Consider the following 25,922-nt stretch of genomic DNA (forward strand, 5'->3'; position numbering starts at 1 on the left):
CTCCTTTAAACCGTGGTGCTGTGTGTAGTCATAAAATACCTTAACACTTACAAACACGTTTTTCTGCTGGTCTCAGCTTATTTGAAGGCTAGAGGGGGAAATGTCCCCCGGCCCCGGGCCCCCCTGTCCCTCCCTCCCTAGAGGAAAGTTCGCCCCTGCAGGAAGCATTATTATTTCCGTATCTTAGCGTGTTTATGTAACTGTATGTCTGTCTGTGTAACTCACTTTCGTTTTGGACTCAACGAGACTGCGCTGTTGTATATTTCACGTTTGAACAACAGACATGGCCAAAACCGCCCATGCCTTTATAGTGGAGGCATTGGATGACTTGAGCGACTTGGACCTGAAACGATTTCGGAACCAACTGATCGATCGCAAAGAGAAACCACGCGTGAGTCGCAGTGCGGTCCAGAACGCTGATAGCCTGGATCTCGCCGATAAACTGGTTCAAGTCTTCACTGAACCCCGTGCCATTCAAGAGACCGTCAAGCTACTGGCGGCGATCGGCTGCAACAACATTGCAAAGGAACTGGAGTCAAAGTTATCGACAGCAGGTAAGTTTTACTATATGAAAATAAATAATAGGTGGTGGCTATTTTTTTTTGCCTCTACTCAAAGTTTATTAAACGAGCAGCAAAGCGCGCTCTTCACTATGAATTGAAAATGGGGGACCCTGATGTAAACAAGACGAAAGTCTTTCTCTGGTCTGCATCCCCTTAACAATTGTGTGTATTGAGGTGTACTGTATTGTACACATTCTGCAATCTGTTAAATAAAGTTTGCATTCATTCATTCATTCAGCTATATGAGATAATTATTTAGAATTAGACCTATTTATTTTGCCTTGGAAATTATGTGACCAGGGCCGCAGGCACGATATAAAAAGTAGGCCTACAGGTTCATACATTTTGAATTAGACTCGGGAAATGTGGCTTCGGTCCAATAAGTGTAATAATGAGCCCCAAAATCAATCAAATCTCTCTCTCTCCTCTCCATCATTTAGGTTACTCGCGCTCAATTTTATTAAAGCTTTTTTGTCGATGCACAATGTTTAGATTAGTTTATTTGACAAATAGTACACCATAAACGAGTAAAAAAAAAAAAAAAAAAAAAGGGGAACTTGTTACTGTTTTGGCTCCTCGGCTTTGAAGCAGCGAAATCAATGAGACAGTTCCCACTTCCCCCCCACAATTTGCCTCATGCATGAGAATAGGCGTAGCCTACCTACATTGACTTGCATGTTATCTCTGGTGCAGTAGGCCTATGTAATTAGGCGCCGGTTACACCTTTCGTTTCATTTTCGTTTCATTGTCAGATGAGTTTCGCCGCAACGTGGCAGCCTCGAGTCACACTTTCGTTTTTGTCACCTAAGGTAGCCTACTTTAAAACGTGGGGCTTCTTCAGCCCTCTTCAGAATCATAAGTGTCAAATGTAAGTGTCAAATTTCCCACGGGATAATAAAAGTATTTCTAATAAAAGTATTTCTATAAAATTGGACTCTTTAGAAGAACGCGCCCACTTAATTCAGAATTGGGCTAAAGTAAGCTTAGTTTACTACTACAGCATGCAAATTAACTAACCTACACAGATATTATTTAACATTGACGTCATCATCATACCCTTGAATGGGCTTACGGTAACTGATTCTGTATAAAATGTACAAGGTATACAATTCTAAAATTAGACGTTTCAGGAAGTCAATAAGCAGAATGAGCTATAAAATGTTTTAAACATGAGTTAAAACAGTCACAAGTTGACACAGTGATTGGAAATCATACACTTAAATTCAGTAAATGTTGGAAGAACTTTAGAGTGTTACCAGCGAGTCGCTAGAACAAGTCAAACAAGTTCCAAGATTCCAAACTAACAACATTTTTTCCCCGGACCTTTTAAGAGGGCACTCCATCCACCCCCCCCCCCCCCTCTTCGAGGGACAACTTTATTATTTATTATACGTTTTAACTATTTACAGTACAAAATTAAATAAAAACTGTAGTAAAATAAGAAAAATATTAAAAAAAAAATATTTCAAGTCTTGAACAGGTGGGAATAGTTGTCTGGGGTGTTGAGGGTGCAATGGGAGCATACATCTGTGCTTGCAAATCCCATTTGAAACATCCTGTGCTGTGTGATATGTACTCTGTGTAACACCTTATATTGGATTAATTGAAGGTTAGTGTTGTTAGTCATTGTGAATGTGTTGGTGCAAATTTGTTCCCAGGATACGGCATTGGGAGAGAAAGCCAAGTCCTGTTCCCATTTTGTGAAGGGGAGATGGAATGTAGTGTCTGCGCTTGCCAGTATTTTGTATATTTTTGAAAATATTTTCTTCTGTGATGTTATTTTATTCATTGCTAATATAATTGGAGGTGGTTCAAGATCATTCTGTGTAGTGTTAATTTTTTATTTCAAAATTGATTTCAGCTGTAGAAATTGGAAGTGTTGGTCTGTCCCAATGGCGTATCCTTCAGTCAAATCTTGATAAGTGATTAGGCTGTTGTCTGTGAAGATGTGGTGAAGATGAGTAATGCCTTTTTGTTTCCAAGCTGGGAAGTATATGGGTGATTTGCCGAGTTGAAAGTCAGGGTTGTGCCAGATTGGTGTGTATTTACAGGGGGTTAGTGTGTTACCAGTGATTTTGTTGGCTTTCCACCAGGCTGTCAGAGTTGTGGAAATGACTGTATTCCTAAAACAAGAGTGATGTTTTATGCTTGTGCTAAAGAAGAAAGAATGGAAGATCTTGTGGTGAGATTTCCATGCACACGTCCTTCTCAATGTCTTCCCAGGGGTTGTATTGTTGGGTAGGGTGAATCCATTTGTAGATGTATATTAATTGGTTGGCCAGATAATAGTTGAGAAAGTTAGGTGCTTCAAGTCCTCCTTGGTTTTTTTTTTTTTTTGAAAGGTGGTTAACTTAATTCTTGCTTTTTTATTCTTCCAGTAAAACTTAGTAATGGTGGAGTCCAGGGAGTTGAACCAATTGATGGTAGGCTGGGTTGGGAACTAACAACATTGAGAGGAGGCTTTACTGTACCAATGAGTAATGTAATGCGAGTAATGTATGTGACACAATTGACTAGCTGGTGTATATGATGTGATTAATTAACCAATGATTCCAACTTGAAGATGTGTCTCTGTGTGTCTGGATATGACCTTGTCCCTTCACACATTATTCATGTCATTATGTCCTGAAGAAGGCTGCTGCTGAAACACGTCAACACGTGCCAAATAAAAAGATATATGTATCCTACACTCCTCTTGGTGACATGCTGCTTCAGAAGCCTGTTAGCTGAGACGGTATCGTTCCACAGTAACCCTCTCCTATGGTTTCACAGGTGTCCCGTCACCTGACCAGCAGGCCACGCCCACATCCTCCGGACTCATCCACTGTTCTGATGGGTTCGTGCAAGAGAAACAAAAGAGCATGAAAGTAAACATGTACTTCCTTGCCACTTCTAATAAAACATTTTCTTTTTACAATTCAGATAGGCTTGTGAAAAATCTCTACAAAACTATCCTTTTATAAGGGAAAATGGAAATGTTATTGTTATTCGTTTTATTTCCGTGTGTAGCTCTTGATATTTCAAATGTGAGATATCTCATTTTAGAGTGAGACTTTATTATTCATAATTTTTTATTTTGCTCCGACAGGTATACCCCGTGATTGATCCGTCCAAAAGGAAGCGGCTGGCCCTTTTGATCACTAATATAGAGTTTAAAGATCCCCGCATGAACAGGGGAGGAGCTGTCAAAGATGAGGAGAACATGGAGAATCTTTTCAAACTATTGGGATACAGTGTGAAGAAATACAGGAACCTCTCTGCACAGGTAGGTTCAGTGGTGTAACGTTAGTAATACTGTAGGTTCAGTGGTGTAACGTTAGTAATACTGTAGGTTCAGTGGTGTAACGTTAGTAATACTGTAGGTTCAGTGGTGTAACGTTAGTAATACTGTAGGTTCAGTGGTGTAACGTTAGTAATACTGTAGGTTCAGTGGTGTAACGTTAGTAATACTGTAGGTTCAGTGGTGTAACGTTAGTAATACTGTAGGTTCAGTGGTGTAACGTTAGTAATACTGTAGGTTCAGTGGTGTAACGTTAGTAATACTGTAGGTTCAGTGGTGTAACGTTAGTAATACTGTAGGTTCAGTGGTGTAACGTTAGTAATACTATAGGTTCAGTGATGTAGTAATACTGTAGGTTCAGTGGTGTAGTAATACTATAGGTTCAGTGATGTAGTAATACTGTAGGTTCAGTGATGTAGTAATACTGTAGGTTCAGTGATGTAGTAATACTGTAGGTTCAGTGATGTAACTAGTAATATTGTAGGTGCGGAGGTGTATTAATACTGTAGGTTCAGTGATGTAACTAGTAATATTGTAGGTGCGGAGGTGTATTAATACTGTAGGTTCAGTGATGTAATATTGTAGGTGCGGAGGTGTAGTAATACCGATCCTCCAATCACAACTGTTGCTTTCCTTGCTTGTCCGGGAGAAGCAACAGTTGTGATTGGAGGATCAAGAAAAAAGGGGGTGAGATTTGAGATAGTGTCAATTGAATGAAGAAACTATTCGACTTGTTTGCTCTTGCAGGATATTGAGGAGGCGGTGAAGGCGTTCTCTAAAGATCCGCGTCTCTCCCAGACAGACAGTGTCTTTGTGGTCCTCATGTCTCATGGGACGTTGGGAAAGGTCTGTGGTGTCGGCTACAAGAAAAGCGACCCTCCAGGATCCCGCGATGAATTCCCGATTGACAACATCTTCAAACACCTGAACACGCAGAACTGTCCTGCTCTGAAGGACAAACCCAAGGTCATCATAATCCAGGCCTGCAGGGGAGGTGATAATTTCACCGTCTTTCAGATGGCTTAATTTTCCATGAGGAATCACATTTGCATAGTGGTGCAAGCACATACAATAGGGAGGTGTAGTGGTTACGTCATTGACGTTTTTCGTGTTCCACCCTCTGTCCAACTCAATGCATTTCCCCATTGCCCATTTCTAAATCGTCTCGTTTAAAACAAATAAAGCATTCACATTGGCATGGTGTACCCTTCTGTGCTTATTCATCCACAATCTATAGCTCAACATGAAAATATTCGCAATTAATCATTAAAAAAAATCGCCGAATTTTATTTCAACCAAAAATGCTTAAACAATAATGTTAGTGATAGAAGGGAACTCATTTTGTGCAAAAGAGGAACGTTTTTCAAATTCCATGCGGCAGAATTGTTACAATAGCCGATAATCTATTTTCCCAATGATAAATCCCTATACGGGTGGAACAACCAGTGGCGTCAGACTACACCTCCCTATAAGCACATAGAATAAGCACATGACCGCAACAGATAAATATGGTGCGTGAACATGCACACACCGTCCGGGAGGGAGCCAGAGAGTTGAGCAATGTAATGGCGGCAGGCAGTAACATGCACGGTATGTAAGATTGCTACGGTAGTTGTTGTGAATGTGAAGAATGTCTGCGGTGTTCCACGCTTGTTGGTTTGTTTTCTTTCCGTCTTTCTTTCTTGCTCTTTTCCCCCCAGAAATGCTGTGGAGTGATTGCTGTTTCTCTCCCATTTTCATTTCAAACCTCTATTTCAACTCATAGGGAGCTGAGGTTTCCCTCGTTTACAGCAGAGACCTGGCTGCCCCACACTCACAGGGATATATCAGGGCAAACGTGTTCGGTTGTTTAATCCAAAAATCTACATTTACAGTGGGCGGCAGTTCTGAGTGGATTGTTTCATCTGAAGGTCTCTTTCCATACAATAACCCCGGCCAAATGGCAAGGAGTATGCATTTAATGTTTTATCCGGCATCTAAATGACATTTCCAAACTACACAGTCCACACTAAAACTAGGCCAAATTTATATGGCACTTTTTATTGTCGGCTTTGAACGAGTGGAGTAGAGATGTGCCGATCGCATTTCTCTGCTCCCAATCCGATCCCGATCATGTGATATTGAGTATCCGATACTGATTTTTTTCCCGATCCAATCTTTCGGCAATGCATTAAGAAAAAAGAAAAGAAAAAAAAATGCAACATGGATATGGCTTCTTTTAACAGTATATCCATTATATCCAACATGGATATTATTAGAGCTTCTTTTTTTCACTTATTGCAGCATTGGATAAAAATTCAAAACAAAATAAAAATAAAGCTTATCAGTGGTGCACCACAAAACAACCATGTAAACTAAAAAACAAATGACGTGCAGAATACTGCAATAACAAAAGGTAGTGCAGTGACAGAGGTAGCTTGACTAGCTTCACAAGTTCAGTTACATTCAGTCATAAATAACCAAATAAAATATAAAATTGGCTTAGTGCAGAATAATTCTAGACTATGAACTAGCCTAGTAAAAAAAATTAAAAGTTAAAATCCTGATTCCCCCCCCCCCCCCCCCCCCCGATTCCGATCTTCTGACAATCACGTGATCGGATCGGGACATCCCTAGAGTGGAGTTATACACAGTATATTTAAGGAACTCTTTTCATGTTGTTTCAGGGAACAAAGGAGTTGCTTTGGTTAGCGATGGGCTTCCGGACGATAAGGCACCTGCTATGAACAGTACTGACGACCCATCCCAGCCGGCTACTGATGAAGGGGGGTTTGTGGAGGATGCTCTTCCCCCGGCGGGTCCGCACATAGAGAAAGACTTCATCTCCCTTCTGTCCAGCACCCCTGGTCAGTGTGTCCATGATTAAAAAAAACTGATTATTTGATCATAATAATATATAAAATATACTTATTTTAATCTTCTTGATAAACAAACCTTTTAGATCAAATATATTTCATACACAAAGAGACTGAGAGATGACCAAGCATTTGTCTTTATATGTTGTCCAATCTTTCTTTCACTTGCAGATAATGTGTCATACAGACACCCAGAGGCAGGCTCTCTTCTCATTCAGTTCATCGATAGGACATTCAAAGAGCACTCTCATGACCTGCATATCGAGGATCTGTTCACGAAGGCAAGTGTTGCAAATGGAAACTATTTTCTGAGTATATTATGCAAGGAAAGCTTTGGCTGCTAGCTCATTTAATTTCAAACCTTTATTTAAACTCGAAAGGCAACTGAGGTTTCCCTCGTTTACATTTAGAGTGTACATAGAGAAATAAGGAAGAAAAGGCATATCAAATCACACAGAATATAAAATCACAACAATAAGACATAAGCAAGGATAACAATCAATTAAAACACGTACAACTTGATTGACAAAGGTTGGAGATCAATGTTTTAAACTCTGCAACAGAGGGGAGAATCTCAAGCTTTAAGGACCGTTGGAGTTCATTCCATGAGCTAGAGGGGCATCATACCAAAATGCAGATTTACCCTGTTCAGAGCAAACTCAGGGGACCTTAACCACTAGAACGGGTTCTATAGGTTCCAAAATAAAATTCCAATAATGATGTAGTACAAGGAGGTAGCTTACCAATAATGATGTAGTGTAAGGAGGTAGCTTACCAATAATGATGTAGTGTAAGGAGGTAGCTTACCAATAATGATGTTGTATAAGGAGGTAGCTTACCAATAATGATGTAGTATGAGGTAGCTTACCAATAATGATGTAGTATAAGGCGGTAGCTTACCAATAATGATGTAGTAAAAGGAGGTAGCTTACCAATAATGATGTAGTATGAGGTAGCCTACCAATAATGATGTAGTGTAAGGAGGTAGCCTACCAATAATGATGTAGTATAAGGCGGTAGCTTACCAATAATGATGTAGTATAAGGAGGTAGCTTACCAATAATGATGTAGTATAAGGAGGTAGCTTACCAATAATAATGTAGTATAAGGAGGTAGCTTACCAATAATAATGTAGTATAAGGAGGTAGCTTACCAATAATGATGTAGTATAAGGAGGTAGCTTACCAATAATGATGTAGTGTAAGGAGGTAGCTTACCAATAATGATGTAGTACAAGGAGGTAGCTTACCAATAAGGGCCTTAAAAATGAACAAATACCAGTTGTGCCTCTCCATCAGCAAGGACCAACCAAGCTTCTCATAAAGCAGCTGACAAAGCAGGATCATACAAAGACATCAATAATACAATAAATAACACTGTATTACCTACTCTCTTACTCACAGCCAAACTAATCTTCATATCCTGTTTTAAACCACACAGGTCATGAACTGCTTTGAAGAGTTTGGCGCAGTGAGACAGATGCCCACCAAAGACAGATGCAGTCTTACGAAGCACTTCTACCTTTTACCAGGCCACTGAGAGGTCATCCAGGCCACTGAGAGGTCAGCCAGCATTGATTTGTTAAATGCACATTCTATTGATTGATTGATTGATTGATTGAAAAGTTTATTAACAGATTGCAGTACAGTACAGCTCAATACAATACATACAATTGTTAAGGGGATGCAGACCAGAGAAAGACTTTCGTCTTGTTTACATCAGGGTCCCCCATTTTCAATAGAATTCAATTCTATTCCATGTTCTTGTTTTATAGTACCTCAACTTAAATCAATGGGTGAATTATTTTTATAAACATACTTATAATGCGTTATAATCTGCTTTTTTAATTACTTATTAGGTCAAGTATAATACTTCATAATTACTGGTCACTCATGGCCATTTTCTTTTGCACTATTGCAGTGGATTGTAATTCCCATAATTGTAGTACATTATAACCCTTTTACAATGCAATACAATCACTTTATAGTCACTATAAGTATTTATTGTAGAAGTATTTTTATAATGTTTATGATTATTGTTATAAATCATCATGAATATCAAGTGTGCTTATGACTATAATTATACAGTGTTATGAGCAGATTAAATGTTCTATATGCTTTGTAAAAGACCGAAATAAAATCATTCATTCATGAGCAGATTATAATACACTATAATAAGTACGTTTGTAATGCATTCTAGACATGTTACTCATTCTTTCTCTCTCTCTTCATTCTCTAAACCCATGTGTTTTTAATTGATATCAATGATATGCAATCTGCCTGTGACTGAAACCTGTTCCTTTCTGCAGATGACTCTGCCCTCCTGTTCTCTCACAGGGACAAGGGTGAAGGTGGAAGGACGTTGAGCAGTGAGCTACACAGTCCCAGTATATGGCTCTTAGATAACAAACTATCACTTCATCTGGGTAAAACAGAGTCCATTTTATTTGCATCTAATTCTAATCTAAAAAAGGCCCCCGGTTTTTAAATAATAATAATAATAATAGTACATCAGATTTATATAGCGCACCACCTCCTCCCCTCTCACTTCCTCAGCCTCAGGTGGCCCAGACTGGAGGAGAGGGTCTCTCAAATTAAACTTTTATATTGTATCTTGTTTTATGTTCCCCGCGCACACACACGCCCACATATGCACACGTACGTTCACTTCCCTCGTCTTATTTTAAAGGACCGCAATGGAAACGAGCTCTAGGGCTTTATTGTGTTTTTATATCCTTTTGATCAATATTCTTTGTATTGTATTGCACACTCCTTGTTTTATTGCGTCAATAGAGACATCAATCAAATTGTGACGGCAATATGAACACAAATCGCTGGCTTATGATGGAGCCATAGTCAAATAACTTTCAGCATTAAGATACATAACCATTGTAGTTTTTCCACACAGTAACAATTACATAGTTAAAGATACAGTTCATACATTGTGTTACAGATCGCTACAGCGCTTTGATAACTGTTAAATAAAAAACAAACGTTAATTTTCTTAATAGATAATAGGCAAGAGCCTTTGAGCCCCGACAGCCTCAGAATGAATATCTGACGACAACATGATGACATCACACTGCTTCTGATTCCATAGCTTCATAAGGGGGCGTGGCAGCCACTGATTCCATAGCTTCATAAGGGGGCGTGGCAGCCACTGATTCCATAGCTTCATAAAGGGGCGTGGCCGCCACTGATTTCATAGCTTCATAAGGGGGCGTGGCCACCACTGATTCCATAGCTTCATAAGGGGGCGTGGCCACCGCTGCAGCAATGTGGCTGATCTAATTTCTATGTATTAAGCCTTCATGTGGGAATCATGTCTAATGGATGGGAGAAGGTTTATGTTTTTTTATGTAATGGTTTCTGGTGTATAATCTTTAAAAAATATATATATATATAGTTGGACAGTGGTTTTTATTCGATTTTTTATTAATATATATATTAAGGCATACCTGGCTAATTGTGCAATGATAAATTAAGTCAGACCTGCAAAAATCGTACTAAAAAGGAACACCACAAAATGATTTGTCTCGCTGAGTCTTATATAGACCGCCGTGGTGATTTAATACACATATTACCTTGAGTGTTCTTTTGTTTTCATACAATCATTTTTATACGATGTCTGATTTCATACTGTGAATAAAAAACTGACACAATAAAGTGCTGGATCACAACTAACTGTTGTTTTATCCCTGTGTTCTGTACTCTCACAAAGTGATTTCATACCTGGTTGCACTGTGTGTTAATGACTTCACATGCACGTGCGCTCCCGCACATGCGCATAAACGTTCCCCCCCGTGCGCACAGAATAAAGACAATGCCTAATAGAATAGAATAGAATAGAAATACTTTTATTCCGTGGGAAATTTGACACTGCAAATCGCTCAACATTTAAACATTTAGACAGAACAGGTCACGAATAAGAATAACAAAACAAATCAAATTGTTTAAGATAAGAGTAGAATAAAAATGGAATAAAATATACAGTAAATAAATACAGTAAAAATATACTGAGGTCTACAGTAGGTGTAATATTGCACAGTGCTGTTTCAAAAGTAAGAGTCCAGGAAGATGGTAACTGTCACTCTGTGCTCAGTGATGCATTATATTGCCTCTAGGAATGGAATGTAACACATTTCATTGACAAGTTTTGTGACCTGATGACCTGATGACCTGAGCTATTGTTATGCAAAGTAGCCAGGTGGGTATTTGGCGAATTGGCGCATCAGTCGAGTGCAGCGCATTCTTGTGTGCACGCGCGTGCACGTCCGTGCTCCTGCATGCTCCTGTGCTCACAGACCTGGTGGAACAGCATGCAACCCCGTCCCATGACCAACGCACCACTGCTCACAACTAACTGTTGTTCTATCCCTCTGTTCTCTACTCTCAAACTAACTGTTGTTCTATTCCTGTGTTCTCTACTCTCCGACTTAACTGTTCTATCTGTGTTCTCTACTCTCAGAACTAACTGTTGTTCTATCCATGTGTTCTCTACTCAGAACTAACTGTTCTATCCATGTGTTCTCTACTCTCACAACTAACTGTTGTTCTATCCATGTGTTCTCTACTCTCACAACTAACTGTTCTATCCATGTACAGTTTCTTCCCCCTCAAATGTATTTACTCTCTTTTTAGACCCTTTTTGTATCACAAACAGTACTGTATTTGTAGATCTGGTATGTCATAAATGTATAGATGTAGCAGTACTGTCTATCTGTATGTCATGTATGTCATATATGTTATGATGAATTGAAAAGACGAAAGTCTTTCTCTGGTCTGCATCCCCTTAACAATTGTGCTGTACTGTATTGTACCCATTCTGCAATCTGTTAATACAATTTTCAATCAATCAATGTGTTCTCTACTGTCAGAATGCCAAAAGGCACTTCATTACACTGTGTTAGACCATTTAGATTATTTAGTAATTTCTGTGTAAAGCCAACACAAAGTATTAATCTCATTAGCTGTTCAGATTAATCACAGCTAAATTAAATTGACATTTAAATACACATATACTGTATTCCACTTGCTGTACTCCAAAATAGTGGGATGAGATCAATTATTATTTTCCTACGTTAGGACAGGTTCTTGCTTCATCCACCTCATCCTCAAGTTAACCATGAACCAATGTGAGGGTCATCTAGTGAAACAGTTCACACAGGCCAAATAACAGAACGCCCAATATAAAAGATGTACATAAATAAATAACAGTACCAGTACAGTAATAATAATACTAATAATAAATTCAATTTGTACCGCACTTTATATTTGTGAAAATCGCAAAGTGCTACAGGAGATAAAGATAAAAAGTTAAATGAATAAAACAATTAAAATGAATAAAACAACCAATGAAATGGAAGAACATAAAAATAAAATAATAATAAAATGTATAGAAGTAAAAATAAAAGTAAAAGAAAGATTCAGGCAAAAGCCTTGTTAAAAATAAATGTTTTTAGGCCCCTTTTAAAAGCCTCGACGGACTGTGGTGCTCTCAGGTGGATGGGGAGAGCATTCCACAGTCAGAAGGCTCGATCGCCCATGGTGTGCAGCTTAGTCCTGGGGGCTTTGAGGAGGTAGGCTGTACCAACCATTATCATTGAGACAGAGTCTAGAGACATCAACGTGATGCTTAAAGGAACATCCTGCTCCGTCTCAGTATATCTGTTTGAAAAGAGATAAGATCACCCTTCCTCCTTTAAACCGTGGTGCTGTGTGTAGTCATAAAATACCTTAACACTTACAAACACGTTTTTCTGCTGGTCTCAGCTTATTTGAAGGCTAGAGGGGGAAATGTCCCCCGGCCCCGGGCCCCCCTGTCCCTCCCTTATAAAAGAAAGTTCGCCCCTGCAGGAAGCATTATTATTTCCGTATCTTAGCGTGTTTATGTAACTGTATGTCTGTCTGTGTAACTCACTTTCGTTTTGGACTCAACGAGACTGCGCTGTTGTATATTTCACCTTTGAACAGACATGGCCAAAACCGCCCATGCCTTTATATTGGAGGCATTGGATGACTTGAGCGACTTGGACCTGAGACGATTTCGGAACCAACTGATCGATCGCAAAGAGGAACCTTGCCTCCACACATGGCGCGGCTGGCGCCCCTCCCCAGATGGTCAGCCCCCCCTGACCTCCCCGCCGGTGTCTTCTTCCAGTTCCCAGCAGCGAGGAGGTCCGACGACCTCAGACCTTTTAACATTCCTTTTCTGGGGCTTATTGCTACAAGCTACTGGCGGCGAGCGGCTGCAACAACATTGCAACGGAACTGGAGTCAAAGTTATCGACAGCAGGTAAGTTTTACTATATGAAAATAAATAATAGGAGGTGGCTATTTTTTTTGCCTCTACTCAAAGTTTATTAAACGAGCAGCAAAGCGCGCTCTTCACTATGAATTGAAAATGGGGGACCCTGATGTAAAGACAAACGTCTTTCTCTGGTCTGCAGCCCCTTAACAATTGTGTGTATTGAGGTGTACTGTATTGTACCCATTCTGCAATCTGTCAAATAAAGTTTGCATTTATTCATTCAGCTATATGAGATAATTATTTAGAATTAGACCTATTTATTTTGCCTTGGAAATTATGTGACCAGGGCCGCATGGCCTGGCCCCGGCCCCCCCCCCCCCCCATATAAGTGGAAAGTTCGCCCCTGCAGGCCAGGAAGCATTATTTTAGTTCCGTATCTTAGCGTGTTTATGTAACTGTATGTCTGTCTGTAACTCATCACTTTCGTTTTGGACTCAACGAGACTGCGGCTGTTGTATATTTCACGTTTGAACAGACATGGCCAAAACCGCCCATGCCTTAATATTGGAGGCATTGGATGACTTGGGCGACGAGGGCCTGCAAAGATTTCGGAGCAAACTGATCGATCGCAAAGAGGAACCACGCGTGCGTCTCAGTGCGGTCGAGAACGCTCATCGCCTGGTTCTCACCAATACACTGGTTCAAGTCTTCACTGAAGCCCGTGCCATTCAAGAGACCGTCAAGCTACTGGCGGCGAGCGGCTACAACAACATTGCAACGGAACTGGAGTCAAAGTTAAAGTTATTGACAGCAGGTACGTTTTACTATATGAAAATAAATAATAGGTGGTGGCTATTTTTGCCTCTACTCAAAGTTTATTAAACGAGCAGCAAAGCCGCTCTTCACTTATGAATTGAAAATGGGGGACCCTGATGTAAACAAGACAAACGTCTTTCTCTGGTCTGCATCCCCATAACAATTGTGTGTATTGAGGTGTACTGTATTCATGTGCCCATTCTGCAATCTGTCAAATAAAGTTTGCATTTATTCATTCAGCTATATGAGATAATTATTTAGAATTAGACCTATTTATTTTGCCTTGGAAATTATGTGACCAGGGCCGCAGGCACGATATAAAAAGTAGGCCTACAGGTTCATACATTTTTAATTAGACTCGGGAAATGTGGCTTCGGTCCAATAAGTGTAATAATGAGCCCCAAAATCAATCAAATCTCTCTCTCTCCTCTCCATCATTTAGGTTACTCACGCTCAATTTTATTAAAGCTTTTTTGTCGATGCACAATGTTTAGATTTGTTTATTTGACAAATAGTACACCATAAACGAGTAAAAAAATAAAAATAAAAAAGGGGAACTTGTTACTGTTTTGGCTCCTCGGCTTTGAAGCAGCGAAATCAATGAGACAGTTCCCCACTTCCCCCCCACAATTTGCCTCATGCAGTAGAATAGGCGTAGCCTACATTGACTTGCATGTTATCTCTGGTGCAGTAGGCCTATGTAAGGTAGCCTACTTTAAAACGTGGGGCTTCTTCAGCCCTCTTCAGAATCATAAGTGTCAAATGTAAGTGTCAAATTTCCCACGGGATAATAAAAGTATTTATAATAAAAGTATTTCTATAAAATTGGACTCTTTAGAAGAACGCGCCCACTTAATTCAGAATTGGGCTAAAGTAAGCTTAGTTTACTACTACAGCATGCAAATTAACTAACCTACACAGATATTATTTAACATTGACGTCATCATCATACCCTTGAATGGGCTTACGGTAACTGATTCTGTATAAAATGTACAAGGTATACAATTCTAAAATTAGACGTTTCAGGAAGTCAATAAGCAGAATGAGCTATAAAATGTTTTAAACATTAGTTAAAACAGTCACAAGTTGACACAGTGATTGGAAATCATACACTTAAATTCAGTAAATGTTGGAAGAACTTTAGAGTGTTACCAGCGAGTCGCTAGAACAAGTCAAACAAGTTCCAAGATTCCGAACTAACAAAAAAAATGTTCCCCTCTTTTTCCCCGGACCTTTTTTGAGGGCACTCCATCCACCTTCCCCCGCTCTTCGGGGGACAACTTTATTATTTATTATACGTTTTAACTATTTACAGTACAAAATTAAATAAAAACTGTAGTAAAATAAGAAAAATATTAAAAAATATATATTTCAAGTCTTGAACAGGTGGGCAGAGCCAGGTGGCATGGAAATAGTTGTCTGGGGTGTTGAGGGTGCAATGGGAGCATACATCTGTGCTTGCAAATCCCATTTGAAACATCCTGTGCTGTGTGATATGTACTCTGTGTAACACCTTATATTGGATTAATTGAAGGTTAGTGTTGTTAGTCATTGTGAATGTGTTGGTGCAAATTTAGTCAAATCTTGATAAGTGATTAGGCTGTTGTCTGTGAAGATGTGGTGAAGATGAGTAATGCCTTTTTGTTTCCAAGCTGGGAAGTATATGGGTGATTTGCCGAGTTGAAAGTCAGGGTTGTGCCAGATTGGTGTGTATTTACAGGGGGTTAGTGTGTTACCAGTGATTTTGTTGGCTTTCCACCAGGCTGTCAGAGTTGTGGAAATTACTGTATTCCTAAAACAAGAGTGATGTTTTATGCTTGTGCTAAAGAAGAAAGAATGGAAGATCTTGTGGTGAGATTTCCATGCACACGTCCTTCTCAATGTCTTCCCAGGGGTTGTATTGTTGGGTAGGGTGAATCCATTTGTAGATGTATATTAATTGGTTGGCCAGATAATAGTTGAGAAAGTTAGGTGCTTCAAGTCCTCCTTGGTTTTTGTTTTTTTTGAAAGGTGGTTAACTTAATTCTTGCTTTTTTATTCTTCCAGTAAAACTTAGTAATGGTGGAGTCCAGGGAGTTGAACCAATTGGTGGTAGGCTGGGTTGGGAACTAACAACATTGAGAGGAGGCTTTACTGTACCAATGAGTAATGTAATGCGAGTAATGTATGTGACACAATTGACTAGCTGGTGTATATGATGTGATTAATTAACCAATGATTCCAACTTGAAGATGTGTCTCTGTGTGTCTGGATATGACCTTGTCCCTTCACACATTATTCATGTCATTATGTCCTGAAGAAGGCTGCTGCTGAAACACGTCAACACGTGCCAAATAAAAAGATATATGTATCCTACACTCCTCTTGGTGACATGCTGCTTCAGAAGCCTGTTAGCTGAGACGGTATCGTTCCACAGTAACCCTCTCCTATGGTTTCACAGGTGTCCCGTCACCTGACCAGCAGGCCACGCCCACATCCTCCGGACTCATCCACTGTTCTGATGGGTTCGTGCAAGAGAAACAAAAGAGCATTGAAGTAAACATGTACTTCCTTGCCACTTCTAATAAAACATTTTCTTTTTACAATTCAGATAGGCTTGTGAAAAATCTCTACAAAACTATCCTTTTATAAGGGAAAATGGAAATGTTATTGTTATTCGTTTTATTTCCGTGTAGCTCTTGATATTTCAAATGTGAGATATCTCATTTTAGAGTGAGACTTTATTATTCATAATTTTTTATTTTGCTCCGACAGGTATACCCCAGGATTGATCCGTCCAAAAGGAAGCGGCTGGCCCTTTTGATCACTAATATAGAGTTTAAATACTTGGAGAACAGGAGAGGAGCTGACAAAGATGAGGAAAACATGGAGAATCTTTTCAAACTATTGGGATACAGTGTGAAGAAATACAGGAACCTCTCTGCACATGTAGGTTCAGTGGTGTAACGTTAGTAATACTATAGGTTCAGTGGTGTAACGTTAGTAATACTGTAGGTTCAGTGGTGTAACGTTAGTAATACTATAGGTTCAGTGGTGTAACGTTAGTAATACTGTAGGTTCAGTGGTGTAACGTTAGTAATACTATAGGTTCAGTGGTGTAACGTTAGTAATACTGTAGGTTCAGTGGTGTAACGTTAGTAATACTATAGGTTCAGTGGTGTAACGTTAGTAATACTGTAGGTTCAGTGGTGTAACGTTAGTAATACTGTAGGTTCAGTGGTGTAACGTTAGTAATACTATAGGTTCAGTGGTGTAACGTTAGTAATACTATAGGTTCAGTGGTGTAACGTTAGTAATACTATAGGTTCAGTGGTGTAACGTTAGTAATACTATAGGTTCAGTGGTGTAACGTTAGTAATACTATAGGTTCAGTGGTGTAACGTTAGTAATACTGTAGGTTCAGTGGTGTAACGTTAGTAATACTGTAGGTTCAGTGGTGTAACGTTAGTAATACTATAGGTTCAGTGGTGTAACGTTAGTAATACTGTAGGTTCAGTGATGTAACTAGTAATATTGTAGGTGCAGAGTTGTAGTAATACTGTAGGTTCAGTGATGTAACTAGTAATATTGTAGGTGCAGAGTTGTAGTAATACTGTAGGTTCAGTGATGTAACTAGTAATATTGTAGGTGCGGAGGTGTATTAATACTGTAGGTTCAGTGATGTAACTAGTAATATTGTAGGTGCAGAGTTGTAGTAATACTGTAGGTTCAGTGATGTAACTAGTAATATTGTAGGTGCAGAGTTGTAGTAATACTGTAGGTTCAGTGATGTAACTAGTAATATTGTAGGTGCGGAGGTGTATTAATACTGTAGGTTCAGTGATGTAATATTGTAGGTGCGGAGGTGTAGTAATACCGATCCTCCAATCACAACTGTTGCTTTCCTTGCTTGTCCGGGAGAAGCAACAGTTGTGATTGGAGGATCAAGAAAAAAGGGGGTGAGATTTGAGATAGTGTCAATTGAATGAAGAAACTATTCGACTTGTTTTCTCTTGCAGGCTATTGACGAGGCGGTGAAGAAGTTCTCTAAAGATCCGCGTCTCTCCCAGACAGACAGTGTCTTTGTGGTCCTCGGGTCTCATGGGAAGTTGGGAAAGGTCTGTGGTGTCGGCTGGAAGGAAAGCGACCCTCCAGGATCCCGCGATGAATTCCCGATTGACAAAATCTTCAAACACCTGAACACGCAGAACTGTCCTGCTCTGAAGGACAAACCCAAGGTCATCATAATCCAGGCCTGCAGGGGAGGTGATCATTTCACCGTCTTTCAGATGGCTTAATTTTCCATGAGGAATCACATTTGCATAGTGGTGCAAGCACATACAATAGGGAGGTGTAGTGGTTACGTCATTGCCGTTTTTCGTGTTCCACCCTCTGTCCAACCCAATGCATTTCCCCATTGCCCATTTCTAAATCGTCTCGTTTAAAACAAATAAAGCATTCACATTGGCATGGTGTACCCTTCTGTGCTTATTCATCCACAATCTATAGCTCAACATGAAAATATTCGCAATTAATCATAAAAAAAAAGCCGAATTTTATTTCAACCAAAAATGCTTAAACAATAATGTTAGTGATAGAAGGGAACTCATTTTGTGCAAAAGTGGAACGTTTTTCAAATTCCATGCGGCAGAATTGTTACAATAGCCGATAATCTATTTTCCCAATGATAAATCCCTATACGGGTGGAACAACCAGTGGCGTCAGACTACACCTCCCTATAAGCACATAGAATAAGCACATGACCGCAACAGATAAATATGGTGCGTGAACATGCACACACCGTCCGGGAGGGAGCCAGAGAGTTGAGCAATGTAATGGCGGCAGGCAGTAACATGCACGTATGTAAGATTGCTACGGTAGTTGTTGTGAATGTGAAGAATGTCTGCGGTGTTCCACGCTTGTTGGTTTGTTTTCTTTCCGTCTTTCTTTCTTGCTCTTTTCCCCCCAGAAATGCTGTGGAGTGATTGCTGTTTCTCTCCCATTTTCATTTCAAACCTCTATTTCAACTCATAGGGAGCTGAGGTTTCCCTCGTTTACAGCAGAGACCTGGCTGCCCCACACTCACAGGGATATATCAGGGCAAACGTGTTCGGTTGTTTAATCCCAAAATCTACATTTACAGTGGGGGGCAGTTCTGAGTGGATTGTTTCATCTGAAGGTCTCTTTCCATACAATAACCCCGGCCAAATGGCAAGGAGTATGCATTTAATGTTTTATCCGGCATCTAAATGACATTTCCAAACTACACAGTCCACACTAAAACTAGGCCAAATTTATATGGCACTTTTTATTGTCGGCTTTGAACGAGTGGAGTAGAGATGTGCCGATCGCATTTCTCTGCTCCCAATCCGATCCCGATCATGTGATATTGAGTATCCGATACTGATTTTTTTCCCAATCCAATCTTTCGGCAATGCATTAAGAAAAAAGAAAAGAAAAAAAAATGCAACATGGATATGACTTTTTTTTAACAGTATATCCATTATATCCAACATGGATATTATTAGAGCTTCTTTTTTTCACTTATTGCAGCATTGGATCAAAATTCAAAACGAAATAAAATAAAGCTTATCAGTGGTGCACCACAAAATAACCATGTAAACTAAAAAACAAATGACATGCAGAATACTGCAATAACAAAAGGTAGTGCAGTGACAGAGGTAGCTTGACTAGCTTCACAAGTTCAGTTACATTCAGTCATAAATAATAAAATAAAATATAAAATTGGCTTAGTGCAGAATAATTCTAGACTATGAACTAGTATAGTAAAAAAATAAAAAAAAAATCCTGATCCCCCCCCCCCCGATTCCGATCTTCTGACAATCACGTGATCGGATCGGGACATCCCTAGAGTGGAGTTATACACAGTATATTTAAGGAACTCTTCTCATGTTGTTTCAGGGAACGAAGGATTTACTTGGGTTAGCGATGGGCTTCCGGACGATAAGGCACCTGCTATGAACAGTACTGACGACCCATCCCAGCCGGCTACTGATGAAGGGGGGTTTGTGGAGGATGCTCTTCACAAGGCGCACATAGAGAAAGACTTCATCTCCCTTCTGTCCAGCACCCCTGGTCAGTGTGTCCATGATTAAAAAAACGGATTATTTGATCATAATAATATATAAAATATTCTTATTTTAATCTTCTTGATAAACAAACCTTTTAGATCAAATATATTTCATACACAAAGAGACTGAGAGATGACCAAGCATTTGTCTCTTTATATGTTGTCCAATCTTTCTTTCACTTGCAGATAATGTGTCATACAGACACCCAAAGAAAGGCTCTCTTCTCATTCGGTTCATCGATAGGACATTCAAAGAGCACTCTCATGACCTGCATATCGAGGATCTGTTCACGACGGCAAGTGTTGCAAATGGAAACTATTTTCTGAGTATATTATGCAAGGAAAGCTTTGGCTGCTAGCTAATTTAATTTCAAACCTTTATTTAAACTAGAAAGGAAACTGAGGTTTCCCTCATTTACATTTAGAGTGTACATAGAGAAATAAGGACGAAAAGGCATATCAAATCACACAGAATATAAAATCACAACAATAAGACATAAGCAAGGATAACAATCAATTAAAACATGTACAACTTGATTGACAAAGGTTGAGATCAATGTTTTAAACTCTGCAACAGAGGGGAGAATCTCAAGCTTTAAGGACTGTTGGAGTTCATTCCATGAGCTAGAGGGGCATCATAGCAAAATGCAGATTTACCCTGTTCAGGGCAAACTCAGGGGACCTTAACCACTAGAACGGGTTCTATAGATTCCAAAATTAAATTCCAATAATGATGTAGTACAAGGAGGTAGCTTACCAATAATGATGTAGTATAAGGAGGTAGCTTACCAATAATGATGTAGTATAAGGAGGTAGCTTACCAATAATGATGTAGTATAAGGAGGTAGCTTACCAATAATGATATAGTATAAGGAGGTAGCTTACCAATAATGATGTAGTGTAAGGAGGTAGCTTACCAATAATGATGTAGTATAAGGAGGTAGCTTACCAATAATGATGTAGTATAAGGAGGTAGCTTACCAATAATGATATAGTATAAGGAGGTAGCTTACCAATAATGATGTAGTATAAGGAGGTAGCTTACCAATAATGATGTAGTATAAGGAGGTAGCTTACCAATAATGATGTAGTATAAGGAGGTAGCTTACCAATAATGATATAGTATAAGGAGGTAGCTTACCAATAATGATGTAGTGTAAGGAGGTAGCTTACCAATAATGATGTAGTGTAAGGAGGTAGCTTACCAATAATGATATAGTACAAGGAGGTAGCTTACCAATGGTGTAGTATAAGGAGGTAGCTTACCAAAAATGATGTAGTATAAGGAGGTAGCTTACCAATAATGATGTAGTATAAGGAGGTAGCTTACCAATAATGATGTAGTGTAAGGAGGTAGCTTACCAATAATGGTGTAGTATAAGGAGGTAGCTTACCAATAATGATGTAGTATAAGGAGGTAGCTTACCAATAATGATGTAGTATAAGGAGGTAGCTTACCAATAATGATGTAGTATAAGGAGGTAGCTTACCAATAATGATGTAGTATAAGGAGGTAGCCTACCAATAATGATGTAGTATAAGGAGGTAGCTTACCAATAATAATGTAGTATAAGGAGGTAGCTTACCAATAATGATGTAGTATAAGGAGGTAGCTTACCAATAATGATGTAGTATAAGGAGGTAGCTTACCAATAATGATGTAGTATAAGGAGGTAGCCTACCAATAATGATGTAGTATGAGGTAGCCTACCAATAATGATGTAGTATAAGGAGGTAGCCTACCAATAATGATGTAGTATGAGGTAGCCTACCAATAATGATGTAGTATAAGGAGGTAGCTTACCAATAATGATATAGTATAAGGAGGTAGCTTACCAATAATGATGTAGTGTAAGGAGGTAGCTTACCAATAATGATGTAGTGTAAGGAGGTAGCTTACCAATAATGATATAGTACAAGGAGGTAGCTTACCAATGGTGTAGTATAAGGAGGTAACTTACCAAAAATGATGTAGTATAAGGAGGTAGCTTACCAATAATGATGTAGTATAAGGAGGTAGCTTACCAATAATGATGTAGTGTAAGGAGGTAGCTTACCAATAATGGTGTAGTATAAGGAGGTAGCTTACCAATAATGATGTAGTATAAGGAGGTAGCTTACCAATAATGATGTAGTATAAGGAGGTAGCTTACCAATAATGATGTAGTATAAGGAGGTAGCTTACCAATAATGATGTAGTATAAGGAGGTAGCCTACCAATAATGATGTAGTATAAGGAGGTAGCTTACCAATAATAATGTAGTATAAGGAGGTAGCTTACCAATAATGATGTAGTATAAGGAGGTAGCTTACCAATAATAATGTAGTATAAGGAGGTAGCTTACCAATAATGATGTAGTATAAGGAGGTAGCTTACCAATAATGATGTAGTATGAGGTAGCCTACCAATAATGATGTAGTATGAGGAGGTAGCCTACCAATAATGATGTAGTATAAGGAGGTAGCTTACCAATAATAATGTAGTATAAGGAGGTAGCTTACCAATAATAATGTAGTATAAGGAGGTAGCTTACCAATAATAATGTAGTATAAGAAGGTAGCTTACCAATAATAATGTAGTATAAGGAGGTAGCTTACCAATAATGATGTAGTGTAAGGAGGTAGCTTACCAATAATGGTGTAGTATAAGGAGGTAGCTTACCAATAATGATGTAGTATAAGGAGGTAGCTTACCAATAATGATGTAGTATAAGGAGGTAGCTTACCAATAATGATGTAGTATAAGGAGGTAGCTTACCAATAATGATGTAGTATAAGGAGGTAGCCTACCAATAATGATGTAGTATAAGGAGGTAGCTTACCAATAATGATGTAGTACAAGGAGGTAGCTTACCAATAAGGGCCTTAAAAATGAACAAATACCAGTTGTGCCTCTCCATCAGCAAGGATCAACCAAGCTTCTCATAAAGCAGCTGACAAAGCAGGATCATACAAAGACATCAATAATACAATAAATAACACTGTATTACCTACTCTCTTACTCACAGCCAAACTAATCTTCATATCCTGTTTTAAACCACACAGGTCATGAAACACTTTGAAGAGTATGGCCCATTGAAACAGATGCCCACCAAAGACAGATGCAGTCTTACGAAGCAATTCTACCTTTTTCCAGGCCACTGAGAGGTCAGCCAGCATTGATTTGTTAAATGCACATTCTATTGATTGATTGATTGATTGATTGATTGAAACATTTATTAACAGATTGCAGTACAGTACAGCTCAATACAATACATACAATTGTTAAGGGGATGCAGACCAGAGAAAGACTTTCGTCTTGTTTACATCAGGGTCCCCCATTTTCAATAGAATTCAATTCTATTCCATGTTCTTGTTTTATAGTACCTCAACTTAAATCAATGGGTGAATTATTTTTATAAACATACTTATAATGCGTTATAATCTGCTTTTTTAATTACTTATTAGGTCAAGTATAATACTTCATAATTACTGGTCACTCATGGACATTTTCTTTTGCACTATTGCAGTGGATTGTAATTCCCATAATTGTAGTACATTATAACCCTTTTACAATGCAATACAATCACTTTATAGTCACTATAAGTATTTATTGTAGAAGTATTTTTATAATGTTTATGATTATTGTTATAAATCATCATGAATATCAAGTGTGCTTATGACTATAATTATACAGTGTTATGAGCAGATTAAATGTTCTATTATGCTTTGTAAAAGACCGAAATAAAATCATTCATTCATGAGCAGATTATAATACACTATAATAAGTACGTTTGTAATGCATTCTAGACATGTTACTCATTCTTTCTCTCTCTCTTCATTCTCTAAACCCATGTGTTTTTAATTGATCAATCATTGATCAATGATATGCAATCTGCCTGTGACTGAAACCTGTTCCTTTCTGCAGATGACTCTGCCCTCCTGTTCTCTCACAGGGACAAGGGTGAAGGTGGAAGGACGTTGAGCAGTGAGCTACACAGTCTCAGTATATGGCTCTTAGATAACAAACTATCACTTCATCTGGGTAAAACAGAGTCCATTTTATTTGCATCTAATTCTAATCTAAAAAAGGCCCCCGGTTTTTAAATAATAATAATAATAATAATAATAGTACATCAGATTTATATAGCGCGCTCCAAATGCTCAAAGACGCTTATATGGTTTGGTCGCCAAATTACTATTCGTAACACGTTTTTTTTGCTAGACTTTCCTCTTTCATAGACAGAAGGGCCTTGGTAACTTTGGCAAATTCGCTGATTCAATGTCATTTTGATTATGCCTGCTCCTCCTGGTTCACAGCCATCACCATGAAACTTAAAAACAGGTGACAGACTTCCCAAAACACACTAGTAAGGGTGATCCTGAGCCTACACCCCAGAACCCACCTCCTCCCCTCTCACTGAGCCTACACCCCAGAACCCACCTCCTCCCCTCTCACTGAGCCTACACCCCAGAACCCACCTCCTCCCCTCTCACTGAGCCTACACCCCAGAACCCACCTCCTCCCCTCTCACTGAGCCTACACCCCAGAACCCACCTCCTCCTCTCTCACTGAGCCTACACCCCAGAACCCACCTCCTCCCCTCTCACTGAGCCTACACCCCAGAACCCACCTCCTCCCCTCTCACTGAGCCTACACCCCAGAACCCACCTCCTCCCCTCTCACTGAGCCTACACCCCAGAACCCACCTCCTCCCCTCTCACTGAGCCTACACCCCAGAACCCACCTCCTCCCCTCTCACTGAGCCTACACCCCAGAACCCACCTCCTCCCCTCTCACTGAGCCTACACCCCAGAACCCACCTCCTCCCCTCTCACTGAGCCTACACCCCAGAACCCACCTCCTCCCCTCTCACTGAGCCTACACCCCAGAACCCACCTCCTCCCCTCTCACTGAGCCTACACCCCAGAACCCACCTCCTCCCCTCTCACTGAGCCTACACCCCAGAACCCACATCCTCCCCTCTCACTGAGCCTACACCCCAGAACCCACCTCCTCCCCTCTCACTGAGCCTACACCCCAGAACCCACCTCCTCCCCTCTCACTGAGCCTACACCCCAGAACCCACCTCCTCCCCTCTCACTGAGCCTACACCCCAGAACCCACCTCCTCCCCTCTCACTGAGCCTACACCCCAGAACCCACCTCCTCCCCTCTCACTGAGCCTACACCCCAGAACCCACCTCCTCCCCTCTCACTGAGCCTACACCCCAGAACCCACCTCCTCCCCTCTCACTGAGCCTACACCCCAGAACCCACCTCCTCCCCTCTCACTGAGCCTACACCCCAGAACCCACCTCCTCCCCTCTCACTGAGCCTACACCCCAGAACCCACCTCCTCCCCTCTCACTTCCTCAGCCTCAGGTGGCTCAGACTGGAGGAGAGGGTCTCTCAAATTTAACTTTTATATTGTATCTTGTTTTATGTTCCCCGCGCACACACACGCCCACATATGCACACGTACGTTCACTTCCCTCGTCTTATCTTAAAGGACCGCAATGGAAACGAGCTCTAGGGCTTTATTGTGTTTTTTTTATCCTTTTGATCAATATTCTTTGTATTGTATTGCACACTCCTTGTTTTATTGCGTCAATAGAGACATCAATCAAATTGTGACGGCAATATGAACACAAATCACTGGCTTATGATCATAGTCAAATAACTTTCAGCATTAAGATACATAACCATTGTAGTTTTCCCACACAGTAACAATTACATAGTTAAAGATACAGTTCATACATTGTGTTACAGATCGCTACAGCGCTTTGATAACTGTTAAATAAAAAACAAACGTTAATTTTCTTAATAGATAATAGGCAAGAGCCTTTGAGCCCCGACAGCCTCAGAATGAATATCTGACGACAACATGATGACATCACACTGCTTCTGATTCCATAGCTTCATAAGGGGGCGTGGCAGCCACTGATTCCATAGCTTCATAAAGGGGGCGTGGCCACCACTGATTTCATAGCTTCATAAGGGGGCGTGGCCACCACTGATTCCATAGCTTCATAAGGGGGCGTGGCCACCGCTGCAGCAATGTGGCTGATCTAATTTCTATGTATTAAGCCTTCATGTGGGAATCATGT

General features: G+C 39.8%; 2 protein-coding genes across 3 annotated transcripts; both read left to right on the plus strand.

The window, feature by feature from the left end:
- Positions 1–226: 226 nt before the first annotated feature.
- LOC311233935 (caspase a-like) lies at positions 227–10,381 on the plus strand. Of its 2 annotated transcripts, XM_084320991.1 has the most exons (9): positions 227–554; positions 2,942–2,986; positions 3,336–3,430; positions 3,652–3,828; positions 4,591–4,837; positions 6,510–6,689; positions 6,870–6,979; positions 8,139–8,260; positions 9,007–10,381. In XM_084320991.1, the coding sequence occupies exons 1-8, from the start codon at positions 284–286 to the stop codon at positions 8,235–8,237; spliced, it is 1,224 nt and encodes a 407-aa protein (XP_084177117.1). In that variant the 5' UTR covers positions 227–283; the 3' UTR covers positions 8,238–8,260; positions 9,007–10,381. The 2 variants fall into 2 exon arrangements, with proteins under 2 accessions (XP_084177117.1, XP_084177118.1); XM_084320992.1 differs by lacking the exon at positions 2,942–2,986.
- A 3,065-nt stretch (positions 10,382–13,446) lies between these two features.
- Positions 13,447–24,537, plus strand: LOC311239637 (caspase a-like). Its single transcript, XM_084328014.1, has 8 exons — positions 13,447–13,761; positions 16,204–16,298; positions 16,518–16,691; positions 17,762–18,008; positions 19,665–19,838; positions 20,020–20,129; positions 22,879–22,980; positions 23,741–24,537. The coding sequence occupies exons 1-7, from the start codon at positions 13,485–13,487 to the stop codon at positions 22,975–22,977; spliced, it is 1,176 nt and encodes a 391-aa protein (XP_084184140.1). The 5' UTR covers positions 13,447–13,484; the 3' UTR covers positions 22,978–22,980; positions 23,741–24,537.
- The last annotated feature ends 1,385 nt before the right edge of the window (positions 24,538–25,922 follow it).

Source organism: Notolepis coatsorum, assembly GCF_963971535.1.
Source record: "Notolepis coatsorum genome assembly, chromosome: 1".
Taxonomy (NCBI): domain Eukaryota; kingdom Metazoa; phylum Chordata; class Actinopteri; order Aulopiformes; family Paralepididae; genus Notolepis; species Notolepis coatsorum.